This window comes from Puma concolor, chromosome D2 (genome assembly GCF_028749965.1).
Source record: "Puma concolor isolate L17-30 chromosome D2, mPumCon1.1.hap2, whole genome shotgun sequence".
NCBI classification, from domain to species: Eukaryota; Metazoa; Chordata; class Mammalia; order Carnivora; family Felidae; genus Puma; species Puma concolor.
In genome coordinates, this window is record NC_141677.1 from 38,801,780 (window position 1) to 38,822,256 (window position 20,477).

Below are 20,477 nucleotides of genomic sequence, written 5' to 3' on the forward strand. Positions count from 1 at the left end.
TGGCACCAGACTTCTTCAAGGGCAACGAGTCGGGTTTGGGGCAGGGACTCAAGACAGAAACGGGAAGGGCTGTTAGCACCATTGTCTCTCTCTCCACGTGGCTTTGCTAAGAGCAGTGCATCCGGTGACCCTGGTGCACATTCTCATTTCCACTAGGCTTGTCTTGACATGAGCTGACAAACTTCCTGCCCTGCAGATCACCTTGAGATATCAGCATTCCATCCCACAGAAGTGTCTCTCTTTGAGTTGCTGGCAAAATCCAGACGGCGGTGGTGAGCACGCAAGCAGCAGCATCCCAAGTCCTCTGATCACATTTCCGTCAGACGGCGAGGACCTCGTGTACGGAATGCACCGCTGCCACATGCCCCGACTGGTGGCCCCAACCCCCCCGCCCCTGGGCCCATTCTAGGCCTTGTGTGCTGACTCCCCCAGAAGGGGCTCCGGTAAATTCCCAGGGGGGCTGAGAGTCACTCTGACCCAAAGACCGCATTACTCTTCCTGGCCAACTTCATCTAATGGCGGCAATATTGTTCTCTCCTCACACAGCTAACTTGGTACTGGATGCCAGGTGTTTTCAACACTGAACACTATATTCTTTCAAGATCTCTCTGTCGGGGATAAAAACAGAAAAGCAAGGAAATTATTAAACTACAAGTCAGGGCACGGCTTCCTTTGGTGGAAAAGGCAGAGAATTTGACCATGTTGGGCCTAAGAGGCCTTCTGAAGGATTGGTAGTGTTGTGTTCCCTGAAGAGAAACACCCTGCCCATTTTATTGTTGTTTAGGCTGTACGATTACATTGTACACATTATTCTATATGTAGGATACACTTCACAGTTGAAATATTTATAGATAGATAGATAGATAGATAGATAGATAGATAGATAGATGCATAATTGCAAAGAGAACATCAAGGGGAGCCATCAAAGGGCCAGAGACTAATTCGGGCAGGTACGAGCCGTTGAGGATATAAACAGACGAAACAAGGTCAATGAAACCTGCAAGTTCGAACACCAGTGGCAGGGGGCAGTGCCACCGCAGGCCCTGTGAGAGGATCAGCCCTCTGACGCCAGCCACACACTCCCCGGCGGCATAGGCTTGCTCTGAGGCCCGCCCTGCACGTCCTTATATTTCTCTCCATCCTTGGTATCTGATCCAGGTGGCCCTCTGCCCTGTCCATCTAAGGCGGGCAGCAGGTTGGTTTCCTTGCACCAAACCCTTTGTTCCAGCCAAGGAGAGGTCCGAGACTCTGGGGCGGAGCCTGGCTCCTAGCCCAGACCCTGTCAGTTTCCACTCGTAAGCACGAGATGTCGAGCAGCTCCTCTGACCTCCGAAAAGGCTACCCGGAGCTGGGGTTCTGCTGAAGCCCCATTTCCCACACCTACCCCGGATGTCAGCACGGGAAGGGTCTTAGAGATGATGTAGCCTGCATTGTCTTCAAAGGCCCAGGTGCTGAGGCCACGAGTGTGATGCATCCAAGGCCTCACGGCTGGACGGAAGTCAGCTCTGCCTTTCCAGAAGGATCTGAGCCTGCACGAGACAGACACCTGCTTGGGGCAGAGCCCCATCTGCCTCTGCAGCCCTCCTTGCTGCCCCAGTCTCGGCATGGCTTAGAGACGAGCACGAATTCCCTCAGTGGTACTTTGTAGCATCCAGAAGCAAGCGCTCTGGGATCTCAGCAACTCAGCGGGCCTCCACTGTTAAAAGCCATAGTAGTTTTTTTCCTTGTAATCGTAACAGAAAACCAAGTTTCCTATAGGAGATTTGGAAAATACAGATACGTCTAAAAGACCCACTGCTAAAACAAGTGGCCGTTGCCCCCATTTGCCAGGTGGGTGACAAAATCTGTGCAGCCGCTGCCGCTCTCACCCTGGCTCCGGGCAGCCCGGTGGCTGGGTGCACGTGGACAAAAAGAGGAGGCCCTCTGGGCCCCGGCCAGCCGCACCAGCCCCCCACCCCCACACCTCAGCTGCCACAGTCCACACAGCCCTGTGACTCTCGTGGCCACTGGTGAGGCCAAGACTGCAGGTCCACGATGGAACTTCACCCAGCAAGAAAGGACCAAGGAGATACTAACACCAAATCAGCCCCCGCTGGCCAGGTCACCGCAGCGGCATGGTGCGGTGCCCCTGCAGGCCTCCGGGCAAAAAGAGCAGAGGAGAAGGACTCTGCTCTGACCCACACCTCGGCGCATCTAATGAGGCCAGTCCGGGCTTCCTGCCACCCCAAAACTCCAGAGAGCCCTACGTGGTACTGCAATGCTGGGTCCTATCACAGTGCAGCCCCCACACCAGGCGCGGCCTTCTTTAGCCCCGGGCCTGACCTGGGCCTCCTCCCCTTACTGAGGACATTAGGGGATCTCCATGTCCTTCAAATCTCCTTTGCTCTTCACAGCTCTGAATGTAAGCAGCTGAGGGTGCAGGCAGCAGGTCAAAGGGGCTCCTGAGTATCACAGGCGCCGGAGAGAACCTCGCACACCAGACAATTCCGGCTACATGCAGAGAGCCGAAGGACGGGGAACAGACAGAAAACCAATTTAAAAAACAGGTATCTTCATTTCAACAAGTTACGGAAATTGACCTTTATTTATTGTACTAAAGTCTGTGTAACTTTTGATACAAAGTAAGGTTTTAGTACAGAAAATCCCAGTCTGTCAGAACAGTACCTGTGCACACTACCATCACAGTCCCACTCGGGCCGCAACCCAGAGAGAGAGCCAGAGGGCACCAGGTGGGACCGCAGACAGCCCACCGTCTGTCTTGGTTGTCTGAGCTAGAAGACGACGCGTACCTGTGAAACAAAGGGCAGCACTGAGGACTGACACATGTCTCTTTTTGAACAACTGTGCAAGAAAATATATCCCTTTTTTTTTAAAAAATGTCAGTTTGGCTAATCTACAATCTAGTGTCTAGAATTACAAAGAATAAAATGAAATCAAAGATTTCTTGCTAGTAAAATGAAATGTTAGGAATAGTATTAAAATATAGGTCCTACCCCAGTGACACTTCCACGGAGCCCAGTACAGTACCTATTATTAACAGGACGCACAGTTTAAGGAGGAACCACATCAAATCTTCAGCCGGAGATATCCAGCATCAGAAGTGCAAAAAAAAAAAAAAAAAAAAAAAAAAAAAAGAAAAAGAAAAAAGAAAAGAAGAAAACCCAACCAAAACAAAACCCCCAACAAAGACGTTCTTGTGGGGTCGTGTTTATGCTGGGAGCACGGTCACCGGGACTAAGAAGGTCCTCGGCCGCTCTCTAGATGTCTGACAGTGAGGACACTCGGCATTAAGCTTCCCCTAAGCGCTCTGGGTTCAAAGTCTGAAACACGAGTGTCTTCACATCAGAGACAGCTGATGTACCTGCCCCAGCCCCCAGCGTTTAAGAGTCACCCTGCAAAAATTGCACTGATAAAGCGGTCATTATTTACAGAAGCTGAAGAGGTCCCAGTAGCACGCGCCAGCCCTCGGTTAACTAACACCCTGCCCAGAACTACGGTGTGGTGGTGACCCCAGGTAGAATGCGGACGCAACAATCACAGATGGAGAAGAAATGAGAGAACACGGAAGGTAGGACAGAAAGCCCGAGCAATGAGGGTGCAGGAAGCCTACGTGGTCTTCCTGGCGCAGGAAGGGAGAACACGGCTGCTGGTGACTCGGCCCTACAAAGGCACTGGTCCTGCCACAAGAGCGGCTAAGCCTGTGCAGTCACCGTGTCCCTTCCAGGAGAGGTGCCACCGTGGAGTGGGAAGTTTCTTGAAGCTCTGGTCCCACCGACAGGAACCTCCCAGAGCAAAGTGGGCCCCAGCGAGGTTCCAGAGTCATTTTGCTAAAAGCAGGAACAAAACCCAACACCAAAGCAACACGGGGGGTGGCTGACAGAGGGATAGGGCTGGGCACCGACAACATGGAGCCGTTCAAGTAAACATAAGCAACCAATACTTAGAAAAGGCTTGTAAACGTGTGATCTGAAAGGTTGTCTTTGCAGCATCTCTGATCGGCTGGCTAAAGAAAGGGTGGTGTTGAACCCCTCTATCGAAAAGTCTTTTGTGTTTTTTTATTTCGTCTTAAAGCACATGTGTGAGAGGAAGGCAGTCCAATGGCCTGGGCCCGGATCCTGTTCACTTGTGGCCCTGGGTCTACAGAGGAGATGCTTCCGGAGTCCATGTGCACAGGTCCTTCCCCTCCATGTTTATATACAGATAGACGTGTACTTTCAGTCACTGAGAAGGAGCTGGGCCAGACGTTTATGCCGGCAGACAAGCCGCAGCAACTTCCAGCGTGGCATTCTTCTACAGCGGGCAGGCTGGAATCCACAGGACTTTGTTTTGTTCTTGATTGACCATTGCCAAGATCTGAGTGCAAATGCTCGACAGGGCTCCTCCCTGGATGACCCCTGCAAGAGAGCCCCCAAACACATCATTGAGTTCAGAGTGAGTGAGACCCCAGGCTTGTGGCAAATAAATACATCTTTTACTTTTTCTGGTTTTCTGCCTGTTTGGAGCTGCTTGGTTTTCTTTCCTCACTCTCTTCCATCAGCAAGAAATTGGGGAAGAGAAAGAAAAGAGTTGAGTGCAAATAACTTTGGTTTTTTTATCTGTCCCTCTGCTCAGCTGTTGAGTAGTAGGATGCTGAAAATGCGGGCTCAGATGAAGGTTGGTGTCAAATTTTGCCAGGCTCAGGGGCGCCTGGATGGCTCAGTTGGTTAAGCGTCCAACTCTCGGTTTTGGCTCAGGTCAGGATCTCACGGTTTCGTGGGTTCGAGCCCCGCGTTGGGCTCTGCGCTGACAGTGCAGAGCCTGCTTGGGATACTCTCTCTCTCGCTCTCTCTCTGCCCCTCCCCCACTCACGCTCTCTCTCAAAATAAATAAACTTTAAAAAAAATTTTTCTTTTGCCAGGCTTCATGGGCCCCTGTAACAGGGATGACCAGGATCTGCCCACTCACACCAACTGCACACTCTCACCGCATGCCCTGGGTGGGGCTTGCCTAGTCTTGCAATGTGGAGCCTGGCACATGGGAAAGCAGTTTGGGGCTCTGTTGCGATGGTTCAATCAGCAGCAGGATTCTCCAGAAACAAGAATAAGTTTAAGGAGCCGGCGCATCCCCATAGGCCAGTGAAGACTCCCAGGCAAGATGATGATACGTCCCCAGCTATGGCCAGCCCTGCCCTGCAGGCTTTCAACACCAGAGGTCCCGTAGACACTAGCCCAGAGCTCTCAGTGTGCTCCATGGAACAGCACCGGTAGCCAAAACGGTCCCCGGCCACTTCCCACAGGTATGGACAGAAATAGACAGGGAGCATTTAGAAACTGCTGTCGAACTGTGACAAGAGTAATTTTATGTCTGTTGAAACTAAGAGAAGAAAGTCAAAGGTTATATTTTGTAAGTTTTCGAGTTTTAAATTTTCATTTCTCTAGTAATTACTAACATATTTGACTAAATACTGGTCTGTGACAGATTGAAGATTGAAACTCCATACACATACATAGAAGCTCCGAGTCTGGTTTTTGAGACCCAATGTTTTGCACAAGAAACACGAAACCAGATCACAACAGTCCCTACAAGTGAATTAAAATCATGGTCCTTGCCTCTGCGAGCCCAGTGTTCATTAACCCCACCACAAACGACTGGTTTCATCAGAGGCTGAAAGCCACAAAGTGAAGTGCTTCTTTCGGTTTGCGGTGCTTCGAAGATCAAAGCTGGTAAGAGTGCAGCTTTTTCTTCGCCAAACCGTACGGCAAGAGTGGAGCGCCCTGGAGGGTGTGAAGGGCAGATGGCCGCAGCCACCAGCTAGAATGCTGGAGCTCTACGCTCGGCACCTGTGCTGTGAGATGAACTTGTTGCTGCCTGGGTAAAAGTCCGGGTGGACAAGGCCAGACCACACCTACCTGTGAAGTATCTACTGTACTCCTGTTCGATCTTCTGAGCCGTCTCGAACTGCTCTTTGGAATGCCTCTGAGTCACCTTGTCCTTCAGGTAGATGGGGTCTCTCTGCTCCCTATCAGACATCCAGAGAAGCAGGCTGAGTCTCCTGCCTCCCAGGGCCCTCCACCTTCCGGTGTAACAGGGCTTCTGTCAACAGGGCCCCATGCGCTCCTCTGGTAAAGCACAGCGACAGCCTGCAGGCCCCATGGAGTGCTCTGGGCAGTAGAGGGGAGGTGGGCGCCCCACTATAGGCACACAGAGAACAGACACCCCCGCCCCCCAGCTGGTCCCCAGGTGCAGGAACCGGAAGCTTAGAAGCACAGAAAGGCAAAATGGAGGGGAGGGCTTGACGAGCTGTCAGCCCAACCAGTGTGAAAACTAAAGCTCAGTGAAAATAAAGGCTCATCCATGACCCAAGCCAGCTCCTAGCAGACCTGGATCCAGCCCAGGTCAGCTAGTCACCGTGTCCCCGTGAGCACCAAGCTGAGAGGCGGAAGGGCAAAGAGGGGTGGGACGCCCAGGAAGCAGAGCAGACAAAGCCACGCACACTCCGGGAACCGTGGCAGCAACCAGAGAGGGCAAAGGTGCAGTGGGAGGAGGGCTGTGCTTGGTTAACCCTGCCTGACTGAGCGTTGAGACGGGGAGGGTCCCACACACGCTGCCCTGCCCGTCTCATTCTCCCACGTCCGCCCCCACTGCCTAGCGTTTGAGCCAGCAGCCCCATCCCCAGCAAGGCCCCTGCCGAGCCCCCGCCGAGCCGGGCACCTACTTGATGTGTTTGGCGCTCTTGTAGTGGATGAAGATGACAATGGGGTAGATGTGCATGTGGTGCAGCCGCTCGATGGCATGGGGGGAGATGTCCAGGAGACAGTGCCGGTTCTGAGGGGGGGAGGGGGAACAGTAAGTGCCCCGGGACAGGCAGGGGGCGGTGGGCTGGGCCTCAGAAACACTGACACCCTTCTGAGGACACCTCCTGCCTTTCTCTGCCACTGCTGGGTCCCACCTCTCCCATACTGCTCTCCCTCACTCCATACACAAACACGAAGGTCTTACCCGTGAACCAGGCAGCATGACCAGTCTTCCACGAAGACCACGTAGGAAAAACCGTGGGGAGCTTTACCCCAGAAAATCTCTCCCCCACAAGCTGTCAACTCTGATGGTGGTCAAGGCTCGGAGCCAGGGTGGAGTGGGGTCTGGACGGCCCACCTCCAAACTTCCTGTCCTTCCTCTGCCCAGATACAGGGAACTTTCTTAAAGCCCACCCCCAGCCGGGCCTCAGAAGCCTCACTTCTGCCAGATTGAGCAAAAGAAGACATGGAGATTCAGCAGGGCCTGCCCCGGGGAAGGGGAGTGCGTGTCTTTGAGTGGCTGTGACTGAAACGTGTCCCCGGATTCCCTGAGCCTGCGGGCAGAGTGTGAGCCAAGGAAAGACCACGGGCCCTCTGCACGTGGCTCTCCCCGATGCCCGCAAGCTGCAGAGAGGGAGCCCAACGTCGGCCAGCTTTCCACCTTCCTGGAGCACCCCTAACTGGAGCACATCCACCTCCTCCACTCAGTGAGGAGGACACCAAAGAGTAGCCACACCTTCAACAGCTGCTTTTCCAATATCCCTTCCAGATTTCCCCACTTTTCCTCATGCTGCCTGGCAAACGGACCCCAGTACCTTCAAGAGCCTTAAAGACACACCGAAATGGCTCTTAATCCTTTCAGGGGCAGCGACCCTGATGGAGGCTGGGCGCCCTGTCCCCAGAACAAGGCACACGTAAACACGTCTGCACATAAGCAGAGCAGATGCAGGACCCTGCTGTAGAATCCCCCGTGTGGGGCTTTCCTAGAGTTCAAAGCTCCCATCAGATCCCCTCAGAGGGACAGAGGTGACATGTGCGCAGGGACTAGCATCCTGTTGGTGACCGTGGAAGCACACAAAAGCAGTGGGGGCAACCCTCGAGGAGAGCGACTTGGACTAAAGGGACACAGGCAAGTTCACCGAAGGCCCAAGAAACACGCAAGGCAGAGATCCAAAAGGGCCAGGCATCCACGCCCAAATGCTCAAACCCTAACCCTTGGTCTGAGGCAACAGGTACCTTTTCTGTGATCTCCTTTATGGAAGCCACCGTGGTCACATCAAAATGGCCACTCCTCCGCTTATAGTCGACGAACAGGCAGTCTTTGACGCCCCGCTCGATGGCCTGCTGGGAGGCCTTCATCACCTCTGCAAAGCACAGACACGGGAATGAGGATGCCCCCTGGCATGGTGAGCTGTCCCAGCACATTCTGGGCAAGGACACTGTGCAGAAGAGCAGTTCTGCCATCCTTACTTCCAGAGAAAGATCCGGAAGGCACACAGCAATGTGACCCAAGTCAGGAGGACTCAGAAACACCATGGAACGCAGCCCCAGGGGACAGGTGGACATAGCCCAGTAGGCACAGAGGGTGCCCCTTACCAAGGGGGCATCTGCAGAACTTGCCGGGCGCCTCGTTCACCAGCATCTCCTTCACCACATCCAGTAAGGGCCCCAGAATGAGGACGGGCCTCAGGGAGGTGCAGTCTACTTTCTGGACCCGCTGATAGGCAAGGCTCACCGAATCTGTGGGAGACAGGGGCAGTGTCACAGGCACGCGCCTGGAGCAGAGGGAGGGAGAGAGGCCGGGGACCCACTGCTGCCCTGACCTTTCTCAGCCCAGGCAGCTTTGCCCGCTTCAGTCCACACATCCAGAGCCAGGTAGAGTGAGCAGCTCAGCACGGTTCGCCTGTTCAGTACTGGAGAGTCCCCTTGTCCTGGGCACACCAAGCTCACAGGCAGAATTGAGGGGAAGTCTGTCCCCTCCCTCACCCACACCTCCACACCTCCATACATGAAGATTATCCACGTATATCTACATGGCTTCCTATAGCGCATTTCTCAACCTGGTGACCAGCCGACCTGTTCCGGTCAGCAGGGGAGGGTTTGGTGGCCACAACGACCATCTGGGAACTCCTATGCATTTCTGACTAAAGCCTCTGAGGAGTCCTGGGGCAAAGGAACTCCTCCACGAAAAGATGAACACATCTTCCCTTTTAAAAATCAGAACATTACAGGTAGGGCGAAACAGCTCTGACACCCATTCTCCAGTCCTGGTCCCCGCCAGCCTCCTCATAACCACTATTATGAGCTGGAAGTACATCCTTCCAGATGTTTGTTGTTGTCACATGTTGATTTTTACATACTCAAAAAAGACTAGTAAATATGCTGTGTGTGTGCATGTGCCCAACAAAAACGACACAACACTATAAACATTCTGCACCTCCCTCTTCCAGTCAGTGTTATGTTTCTGGAAGGCATCCCTGTTAATTCATATTGCCCTCCCACATTCCTTCTGAACTTCCCATGCATGGATACACTGCATCTACACCTCCATTTCCCTGTGTATGGACATCAACTCACTATGCCTTCAACTTATTTGAGCAAGAATCATATTCTACCCTAATGACTATGAACATTCCACACAGTGGGATACCAATTTAGAAGATTCCTGTTCCTCCCTGAATAATCTGCTTTGTTGGAAGTCCTCACAATTACAGATTCAGAGAGCTATAGAACATCTCACAAGTCATTAAATCCAACCACAGAAAATATAAAACTCCCTGGGAAGAGAAAAGATACATATAGAGAATCTGGAAGTAACATAATGTAGGCATGTAAATCACTCTAAATCTGGTGTAGATATTTAAAAACGAAAGCATAAAAGTAATTATAAATCTATGCTAGTCTATACACTGATAGAAAAAGAGGTAATAGGTGTCATCAACAACATAAATGGGGTTGGGGTCACAGAGGTGTAACATGGAATTTTTCCAGGAGACTGAAATTAAGTTACTATCAGTTTAAAATGGATTGTTATAACTTTAAGACTTTAAGGGGTTTTATGTAATTTCAATGGTAACCAAAAAGAAAATCTCTTGAAAATATACATGAAGGGAAATGGGAAGGGAATCAAAACCTGTCACTATCAAAAGCAAACAAAAAAACCCGAAACCCACAAAGCATACAACAGCAGGCAGCAAGGGAGGAAGAGATGGACAAAAACGGTATAAGACACACAGAAAACAATTCAAGTGGAAATAAGTCCTCCCATATCAGTAATTACATGTGAATGGATGGGCTGAATGGATAAATAAATAAGATCCAGCTACATGCAGTTTGGGAGACTCACTTTAGTTCTAAGAATACCCACCGGCTAATAGTGAAAGAACAGAGAAAAGCTATTTCGTGCAATTGAGAATGTAAAGAGAGCAAGGTAGTCATGTTCTAGCAGCCTACACAGACTCTCAGGCAGATGATGTCACAAGAGACAAAGTAGGACATCATATAATGACAAAAGGGTGAATTCTCCAGAAAGATACAACAATTATAAACACACATGCACCTAACATCAGAACTCTCAAATACATGACACAAACATTGACAGAACGGAAGGAAGAACCAGCAACACAATATTCATAGGGACTTCAAAGCCCCACTTTTGTTATGGACAAAACAGCCAGACAGAAAATAAGGAAAGAGCAGCTGAACCACAAAGCACTACATACCACGTGGACCTAAGACAGGCACAGAACACTCCAACCAGCAACAGCAGAATACACACTCTTCTCAAGTGCACAGGGAGCATTCTCCAGGATAGACCACAAAATTAATTTAAGAAGACTGAAATTATATAAAATATCTTTTCTGACAATGGAATGAAACTAGAAATCAACAGCAGAAAGAAAAAAAAGGAAAATAGACCCATACTTGGAAATGCAACAAGTCACTCTTAACCCAAGGGTCAAAGAAACAAATCAGAGAGGAATTTAGAAAACTTTGGAGACAAATGAAAACAACACAGCATACCGACGCTTGCAGGATGCAGAAAAGCAGTCCTAAGAGGGAAATCTGTGGTAGTAAATGCTGACATTGAAAAAGAAGAAATCAACAATCCAACTTCACGCTTTGAGGAATCAGGGGGAAAAAAAAAACTAACCCAAATTTAGCAGAAGGAAGGGAAAAATAGAGAGCAGAGATAAATCAGAGAACAGAAAACCAGAAAAAAAATCAATGAAACCAAGACTTGGCTTTTTAGTAAGGTCAAGAAAATTGACAAACTCTTAGCTAGAACAATGAAGAACAAAAGGGGGAAGCCTAACATAACTGCAGTAAGTGAAGAAAGGGACATAACTGATTTCACAGAAATAAAAAGGATTATAGAAAACTACTATGAATAATTATATGTAAACAGCCTGGAAGAAATGATAAATTCCCAGAAACATAGAATGTATTATGACTGTGTCATGAAGTAATTTTTAAAAATCTGAACAGAGCTATAACAAGGAGACTGCAAGTAATAGAAAAAACTTCCCAACAAGAAAAAGCCCAGGACAAGATGGCTTCTTCAGCAGAGAATTCTACCAAAATAAAATTTAAAAAATTAGTATCAGTCTCTTCACACTCTTCCAAAAATTGAAGAGGAGGGGGCACTCCCAAACTCATTCCTCGGCACAACAAGAAAACTACAGACCAGTATCCCTGATGAATATAGACACAAAAATCCTCAACAAAATACTACCAGACTGAACTCAACAACACATCAAAAAACACGTCATATGCCACGACCAACTGGGATTTATCCCTGGAATGCAAGGATGGCTCAACATACAAAAATCCATCAATGTCATACACCATATTAACAAAATGAAGGACAAAAACCACATCACCTCAATTGACACAGAAAAAGCATTCGACAAAACTCAATACCCTCTCATGATAAAAACACTTAACAAACTAGAACAGACAGAAACTACTTCAACATAACAAAAGCCATATGAAAAGTCCATAGCTAACATCATATTCAATGGCAAAAGATGGAAAACTCTCCCTCCAAGAGCAGAAACAAAGGCAAAGATGCCCCCGTTTGCCACTACTATCCAACAGGTTTACTGGGAATCCCAGCCAGGGCAATTAAACCAGGAAAGAAAGACAGCATCCACGTTAGAAAACAAGCACTAAAATTATCTGTTCACAGATGACACAAAATTATGCAACAAGTTCTAGAGAATACACACACACACACACACACACACACACACACACAACCTGTTACAACTAATGATTTCAGCAGTTTCAGAATACAAAATCAACATACAAAAATCAGTTGCATTTCTATATGCTAACAATGACCATTCTGAAAAAGAAATTAAGAAAACAAACCCGTTTACTAGAGCATCACAAAGGAAAAAATACTTAGGAACCAACCTAACCAAGGAGGTGAAAGACTTGTAAACTACAAACTACACAATATTGCAAAAAGAAATCAAAGAAGATACAAATACATGGAAAGACATCCTATGCTCTGGACTGGAAGACTCAGTATTGTTAAAATGCCCATACTACCTAAATCAATCTACAGATTCAATGCAATCCCTCTGAAAATCCCAATGGCATTTTTTGCAGAAAGAAAAAAAAACAAAACCCTGAAATTCATATGGAATCTCAAGGGACCCTGAATAGCCAAAAGAATCCAAAAAGAACAAAGTTGGAGGCCTCACACTTCCTGATTTCAAAACGTACTAGGAAACAACAGTTATCAGACAGTGTGGTCCTGGCATAAAGACATATATACTGACCAGTGGAAGACAGAGAGAGCCCAAAAATAAACCCTGTATAATGGCTACATGATTTTTGAAAAGAGTGTCAAGATTACACAGTCAGGAAAGGACTTCAACAAATGGTGCTGGGAAAACTGATACCCACATGGAAAAGAATGAGGTTGGACCTTTATCTTATACCATATACAAAAATTAACTCAAAATGAAATAAAGATCCAAACAGAAGACCTAAGATCATAAAACTCTGGGAAGAAAACAGAGAACAACCTTCATGACATTGGTGTGGGCAATGATTTCTTTTTATTATTATTTGAGAGAGAGAGAGAGAGAGCACAGGCGAGAGTGGGGGGCAGGGTGGCAGAGAGAGAGAGAGAGAGAGAGAGAGAGAGAGAGAGCGCGCGCTAGAGACAGAGAATCTTAAGCAGGCTCCACACTCAACACAAAGCCCAAAGCAGGGCTCAATCTCACAACCGTGAGATCACGACCTGAGCTGAAATCAAGAGTCAGACGTTTATGGAATACTACTTGGTAATGAGAAAGAATGAAATCTGGCCATTTGTAGCTATGTGGATGGAACTGGAAGGTATTATGCTAAGTGAAATAAGTCAGGCAGAGAAAAATAGTTACCATATGTTTTCACTCATATGCAGATCCTGAGAAACTTAACAGAGAACCATGGGGGTGGGGGGGAGGAAGGAAAAAAGAGTTGCAGAGAGGGAGGGAGGCAAACCATAAGAGACTTAAATACTGAGAACAAACTGAAGGTTGATGGGGGGTGGGGGAGAGGGGAAAGTGGGTGATGGGCATTGAGGAGGGCACCTGTTGGGATGAGCACTGGGTGTTGTATGGAAACCAATCTGACAATAAATTATATTAAAAAAAAAAAAAAAGAGTCAGATGTTTAACCAACTGAGCCACCCAGGCACCCTGGGCAATGATTTCTTGAACAGAACAAAAAGCACAGGCAATGAAAGCAAAACAGACAAATGGGACTACATCAGATTTTAAAACTTCTGAGCATCAAAGCAAATAATAGAGTGAAAAGGCAACCTCTGAAATGGGAGATAATATCTGCAAAACATACATCTGATGCTAACATCCGGAATTGATTTTTCGAGGGTTTATTTAAATTTCCGTTAGTTGGGGCACCTGGTTGGCTCAGTTGGTTGAGCATCTGACTTTGGCTCAGGTCATGATCTCATGGTTTTTGAGTTTGAGTCCTGCATCAGTCTCTGTGCTGACAGCTCAGAGCCTGGAGCCTGCTTCGGATTCTGTGTCACCCTCTCTCTCAGCCCCCTGCTCCTTCTCTCTCTCTCAAAAATAATTAATATTAAAAAAAAATTCCAGTTAGTTAACATACAATGTGATATTAGTTTCAGGAATCAAATTTAGTGATTCAACACTTACATAGAACACCTGATGTTCACCACAATAGGTGCCCTCCTTAATACCCATCACCTATTTCACCCATGCCACACCCATCTCCACTCTGGTAACCCTCAGTCTGTTCTGTATAGTTAAGAGACTGTTTTTGGGTTTGCCTCTCTTTTTTCCCTATGATCATTTATTTTGTTTCTTAAATTCCACATAGTGAAATAATATGGCACACTTAGCTTTCTCTGACTGATTTATTTGGCTTAGCATTATACTCTCTAGCTCCATCCATGTTGTTGCAAACAGCAAGAGTTCATTCTTTTTGATGGCTGAGTAATATTCCATTGTACATATATACCACATCTTCTTTATCCCTTCATCAGTTGGTGAACACTTGGGCTGTTTCTATAATTTGGCTATTGTTGATAATGCTGCTATAAACATCAAGGTGCATGTATCCCTTTTAATTAGTATTTTTGTATCCTTTCGGTAAATACCCAGGGGTGCAACTGATGAATCACAGGGTAGTTCTATTTTTATAAAGAATTTCTACAACCCACAACAAAAAGACATATAATTTTTAAAAACAGGCTAAGGATTAGAACGGACAATTCTCCAAAGAAGATATACAAATGGCCAACAAGTTTATTTTTTTAAAAAAATGCTCTACATCACTAATGATAAGAGAAATGCAAATCAAAAACTACCCTCAGATACGACCTTTACACCCATTAGGATGGCCACATGAAAAGAACAGAAAATAACAAGTTGGCGAGAATGCAGATAAATCAGAACCTTTGTGCACTGTTGGTGGAAATGTAAAATAGTGCAGCCATTATGGAAAACAGTATGGAGGACCTTCAAGAAAATTAAAAATAGAGGGGCGCCTGGGTGGCTCAGTCGGTTGGGCATCCGACTTTGGCTCAGGTCATGATCTCACGGTCCGTGGGTTCAAGCCCCGTGTCGGGCTCTGTGCGGACAGCTCGGAGCCTGGAGCCTGCTTCGGATTCTGTGTCTCCCTCTCTCTCTGACCCTCCCCCGTTCATGCTCTGTCTCTCTGTGTCTCAAAAATAAATAAACATTAAAAAAAAAAAATAGAAACCATACGGTAAAGCAATCCCACTTCCAGTAATATAGCCAAAAGAATTCAAAGCAGAGATATTAGCACACCCATGTTCACCCAGCCTTCTTCATAATAGCCAAGAGGCAGAAGGAACCCAAATTCACTGCAAGATGAATAAAGGAAATGGGGTAGGTATACACAATGGAATACTATGTAGCCTTAAACAAACAAACAAACAAACAAAAAGAAATCCATAGAAATCCTGTCATACTACAATATGGATGAGACTGCAGGATATTTGCTAAGCAATTAAGCCCATCATAAAAAGCCAAATGCTGTATGATTCCACTCACACGAAATGTCTCAAGTAGTCAAAATCATAGAAACAGAAGTAGAAGGTGATGTGGGTGTCAAGGTGGGGAATGGGGGGGGGGCGGGAAAATTAGTGTTCGGTGGGTACGGTTTCAGTACGGCCCGATAAAAAGTTCTAGAGGTCTTGGGCACAACGGTGCAAATACACTTAACACTACTCAACTGTACCATACTTACAACTGTTAAGATGGTAAATTTAAAGTTATGTGGATTACCGAGCAAGAAAAAGGTCTGCTGAAAACATCCAGGCTCTCCAGGCTGAAGCACGGAGACAAAAAAAGAGATGGAAAGGCGTATAAAACATAAGGGACATCGCCAAACAACTGACGTACAGGAGAGAGACGAACAGCACAGAAGGAGCGTACGAGAAACACTGGACCGTCCTTTTCCAAAACTGACGAAAACATCCGGCCTCAGATTCCGGAAGCGCTAAGAACCACCCACCGCCACCACCGAAGCCCCAGCCGAGTAGACATAAAACCACACCTCGTACCTCGTGGTAGGACTGCTGAGAAACGCAGACAAGGAAGATCTTCAAGACAGCCGGGGGGATGGAGAAGGGTCAGACTACGTTACCTTCCGCACTGTGAACAACGTGAAAGATGACTTCTCACTGGAAACGACGTGGGGGGAGGCTGCAATGCGCCCCCTAGAGCAAGTCTCCCCCAGCGCCAGAACCTGGGACTGTTCCCTTACAGAGCGAAGAGTAACTGAGTGAAGCATCTTCGGAGGAGGCGCTCATCCTGGATCGCCCGGGCCCTGAGCGCAATCACGTGGGCCCTTGTGAGCGACAGAGGGAGTTCTGAGACAGACAAACATGGAGAAGGTGAAGGAACACGGAGCAGAGAGATGTGAAGATGCTGGTGATGTGGCCACACGTGTAGGCACGCTGGCAGCCACCAGAAGCTGTAAGAAACAGATTCTCCCCTAGAGCCCTGGAGGGAGTGTGGGCCTGCCGTGCCTTTTTTTTTTTTTTTGGACCCAAAGGTAGATTTTGGACTTCTAGCTCCCAGGACTGTGAGAGAATAAACGTACGTTGTGTTAGCCACAACACCTGTGATACTTGCTACCGCAGCCTTAGGAAATGAATGCCCCATGAAAGCCAGAAGACCGTATCTTGAAAACGCAGAAATAAAAGACTGCCCGTTTAAACTTCCATATCCGTTTGCATATCCATATCCAAAATATCCATATCCATTTTTCACTCCATTTGGAGTGAAAAGTCTCCAAAGATGATGGGAAAACACATAAGCAAACAGGGAGAGAATGTGTCGCCCAGGATCCTGCACGACAGGAAGTGCTAAAGGTCACCCCACAGCAACAACAAAACAGCCACTATGTGAGGTGAAGTAACACGTTAACTCACCTTGCTGTGGTACTATGGTACCTACTGCGCGACACACGTAACAAATCATCACGTTGTGGACCTTAAACCCACACAGGGTTACATGTCGACTCTATCTCAAGAAAGCAGGGAAACAAGAGACGCTAAAGGGAGCTGCTCGGCGGCAAGGAGGGAGCATGCGCGGGGGGGCAGAGCTGCAGGCAGGCGTGAAGAGCAGGAGGCAGGGCGCGTACAAGTGAATGACTGGCGTGCACACCAACGATACAGTCTCCGGCTCAAAATACACGTCGAATGAAAGTGGTAACGGGAATGGCGGGGAGGAGGTACTTGGAAGTCAGAGGGTTCCCGTATTTTAGAATTTTTAGGGAAATGGCCAGAGTGATGACTTATGTTGGTGCTGAGGCAGACACGTACGCCGTGAGGCCTCCTGCAACCCCCCAAGGAACAAACAAAATCAATTAGGAAAACGAACAGACGGACTGGGGGACACAGAATAATGAAAATACTTGATGCAGCCAAAAAAAAAAAAAAGGTAAGCAAGGAAACAAAAGAAACATAAAACAGGCAGAACCACATAAAACAAATGGTAAGAAAGTAAAAGTAAATCCAAACCTACCAGTATATTTAATGGGGTAATTAAATACTCTGATCAGATGATAAAGATTGCCACAAGTATGCTCACTCAGACTGTGAAAGCTCATGTGGTACACTGTTCTGTAAATGTATGTACACTTTCTTTACATATATGATATTTCAAAAAATGAAAAAAGACAAATTGTCACAGCGGGTTTAAAAAAAAAAACAAAAAAACAAAAAAACCCTAGGGGTGCCTAAGTGGTTCACTTGGCTAAGCATTTGACTTTGGCTCAGGTCATGATCTCGCGGTCTCTGAGTTTGAGCCCCGCATCAGGCTCTGTGCTGACAGCTCAGAGCCTGGAGCATGCTTCGGATTCTGTGTCGCCCTCTCTCTCTGCCCCTCCCCGCTCATGGTCTGTCTCTCTCTCTCAAAAATATGTAAACATTAAAAAACAAAACAAAAAACAAAAAAAACAAAAACACCCTACAACCTGCTTACAGGAGACATTTACATATAAAGCTACGGAACAGTTTAAAGGAGAGGGACAGGAAAGGTGAACTATGCAAAAACTAACAAAAAGAAAATGGGTGTCACAATTCAGACAAAACAGACTCTAAGGCAAGAAACATTAATAGAGATGAAGATTATTTCATAATGAACAAAAGGGTCAATTTACCAAGGAAGGATCATAAATCAAAAGGTGTGTGTGCCTAAACACAATTTCCAAATATGTAACGTAAAAACCCCGAAGAACCAAACGAAGAATGGACAAATTTCTATTCTTCAAAGACGTCCCCAGGACACGCATGGAAGACACCAGAGATGGTGTCTACGGGAAAAGGGGAAGGGGAATGTGAAACTAAAGATCAAAAAAATGAAAGGGGGAAAAAAACAAAAAACCTAAAGAACAAAACCTTGCTTTAAGACATCAACAGATTTTTCTGTAAAGATCAACAAAACCAAGCAAAGGTTTTTGGCAAAAGGTTCATGCACCTAAAGATAGTCTTTCTTACATTTTACATTTAAACACGTAAACATCAGGGCGCCTGGATGGCTCAGTTGGTTAATCGCTTGACTTTGGCTCAGGTCATGATCTTGCAGTTTGTGTTCAGGCCCCGCATCAGGCTCTGTGCTGACAGTGCAGTGCCTGAAGCCTGCTTCAGATTGTGTGTGTGTGTGTCTCTCTCTCTCTGCCCCTCCCCTGCTCACACTGTCTCTCTGTCTCTCTCTCAAAAGTAAATAAATATTAAAAAAATAAAAACAAAATAATAAATAAAAGAATAAAAGAACAGAATAGAGTAGAATAGAAAAGACTACACAGAAAGATCCATTCTTAGCTCCAGGACACAGAAAAACAGATGTGGCCCACTGGCTGGGGTTTGCCAACCCTGTCCTGACGGGGAGAGACAGAGACCATGAACAAGGGTGGGATTCACTCAACCCCCTGTACCTAAGGCCTTAATTTTAAAAATAAAAAAGGGAGGAGGGGAGGAAGGCAGGGAAGGAAGAAACCAGCTGTCCTACTGGCTGCTGCTCAGTGCCACCTTCACTGCCTGCCTGCCCATGAGGGCGACATTCTAGGACACTGGACACACACCCGGGTCCCAGGAGTGGCATTCACAAGGGCCTCCTGCTTTACAGGACAAGTGCACCCTTTCCACAAGGGCAATCTGCCAGGGGATGTCTGACGCTCCCAAATATGCAACTCCAGCCCTGGCTGGGTGCCTGGTCCTGGAAAGATCTTGTCAGAATCATCAACGGACACAGGAGTGAAGCCAGAAAAGGCCAAAGATCCACAGAGACTGGTGGCTCTCGGTTACCACCAAACAGCCTATGATAACCCCGAAACAAACCAGGAGCAACACATCGAGCAGAGTCTGCTTCCGCCCATCCAATGCCTATCCTTCCTCTCTTCCTTACTAGGTACCGAGGCCGGCACAGTGCCAGCTAAGACCCTGCTTTTTCAGGGTCTCTTGACGATGCAAGTAGCCAATGAGATGTGAGCAGAAGTCACCAGTTGGGACTTCCAGGCAAGCCGTTTAAAGAGGCGCACACGGCTGCAGCACACTCTCGCCCCATCCTCCTTCCTGCTGCCTGGACACGGATGTGACGGCTGGAGCTGCAATGTCACACAGAGGGCAGGCCCTGGGGACAGCAGCGCTGCCACCCCAACCCAGACAACTGCTTCTGCACGAGAGCAGAGCAAGCCTCTATCTTGTCTAAGTCACTGTCACTGCTGTGCGGTTTCTGCAGTCAATGGCAAACCTAATTCTGAGCAAGTGTGCTCAGCCTTGCCTTCAAAGAGTGGAATGGTGTCGTTGGAAAAGGTGTCCAAGGCCAGGAGGTCCTTCCCATCTTTGGAACCGCTGCGTTTGTGCTTATGTTTCCTTCGGAAGAAGGATCTGCGTGCAGCTGCCGACAGCGTCTTTGTGGCGTTGTTGTCGTCTTTGACTTCAGACATGCTGAGTCTCCTGGAGAATTCTTGGTCCATCCTGTGGTCACAGGGAACAGTGGTGCTGGGAAGGGCCTAGGGACCACCGCCCGCCCGTCCTGCCCTGCCCGTGCAGAGGGTGCAAGCCAGGACTCCAGGCTCCTCCAACACTCCTCTCCAGGTTCCTTGGCCACATCACCCACCCATGCCACCAAGGACCCCTTGGGACCACTGATGTGGGGGCGACACACACCCCAGTGCTGGGGGAGCTCTCAGAGAGGGACAACTGCTACACTCAGGTGAGTGTCAAAAGGAGCTGCTAGGACAGCCCTCCCTTGGTGACAGGACAAGTTACACTTCCTGCCAAAAAAAGGAATGAGACACGCACGCACACCGCAACATGAAAGCACCTTGAAAATGGTATGCTAAGTGCAAGCAAGCACCCAGTCTCGGAAGACCACACTCGCATGAAAGTCCACAACAGGGAACTCAACAGGGGCAGCAAGCACAGTCATGGCCGCCTCGGGTAGCGGGGGCAGGAGGCAGCTAATAGCTAACGGGGACAGGGCTGCTTCTGAGGTGATGGGAAGGCTCTAAAATGGATGGTGGGGACAGTGGCACATGGCTGTGAATACACTGAAAGCCACTGAACCCGTACACTTGGGGTGAACTGCACGGTGGATGAATACATCTCAATAAATCGGTTAAAAATAAAAAAGTTATGTCTCCTGAGTTGCCACCATGCTTCCGTATAGCAGTGACTTACAA

The 20,477-nt window shown here is 47.7% G+C and overlaps 1 protein-coding gene across 4 annotated transcripts in view; it reads right to left on the minus strand.

Moving 5' to 3' along the window:
• Positions 1–2,565: 2,565 nt before the first annotated feature.
• DLG5 (discs large MAGUK scaffold protein 5) overlaps positions 2,566–20,477 on the minus strand; it is a 127,964-nt gene continuing 110,052 nt past the window's right edge. For all 4 annotated transcript variants that reach the window (XM_086680101.1, XM_086680102.1, XM_086680100.1 and 1 more), the window contains 6 exons: positions 19,574–19,770; positions 8,370–8,513; positions 8,010–8,137; positions 6,695–6,804; positions 5,889–5,998; positions 2,566–4,394 (listed from right to left, as the gene is read on the minus strand). In XM_086680101.1, the coding sequence (XP_086536227.1) occupies positions 4,291–4,394; positions 5,889–5,998; positions 6,695–6,804; positions 8,010–8,137; positions 8,370–8,513; positions 19,574–19,770 (793 nt within the window). In that variant the 3' untranslated portion in view covers positions 2,566–4,290. The remainder of the gene's footprint in view (positions 4,395–5,888; positions 5,999–6,694; positions 6,805–8,009; positions 8,138–8,369; positions 8,514–19,573; positions 19,771–20,477) is intronic.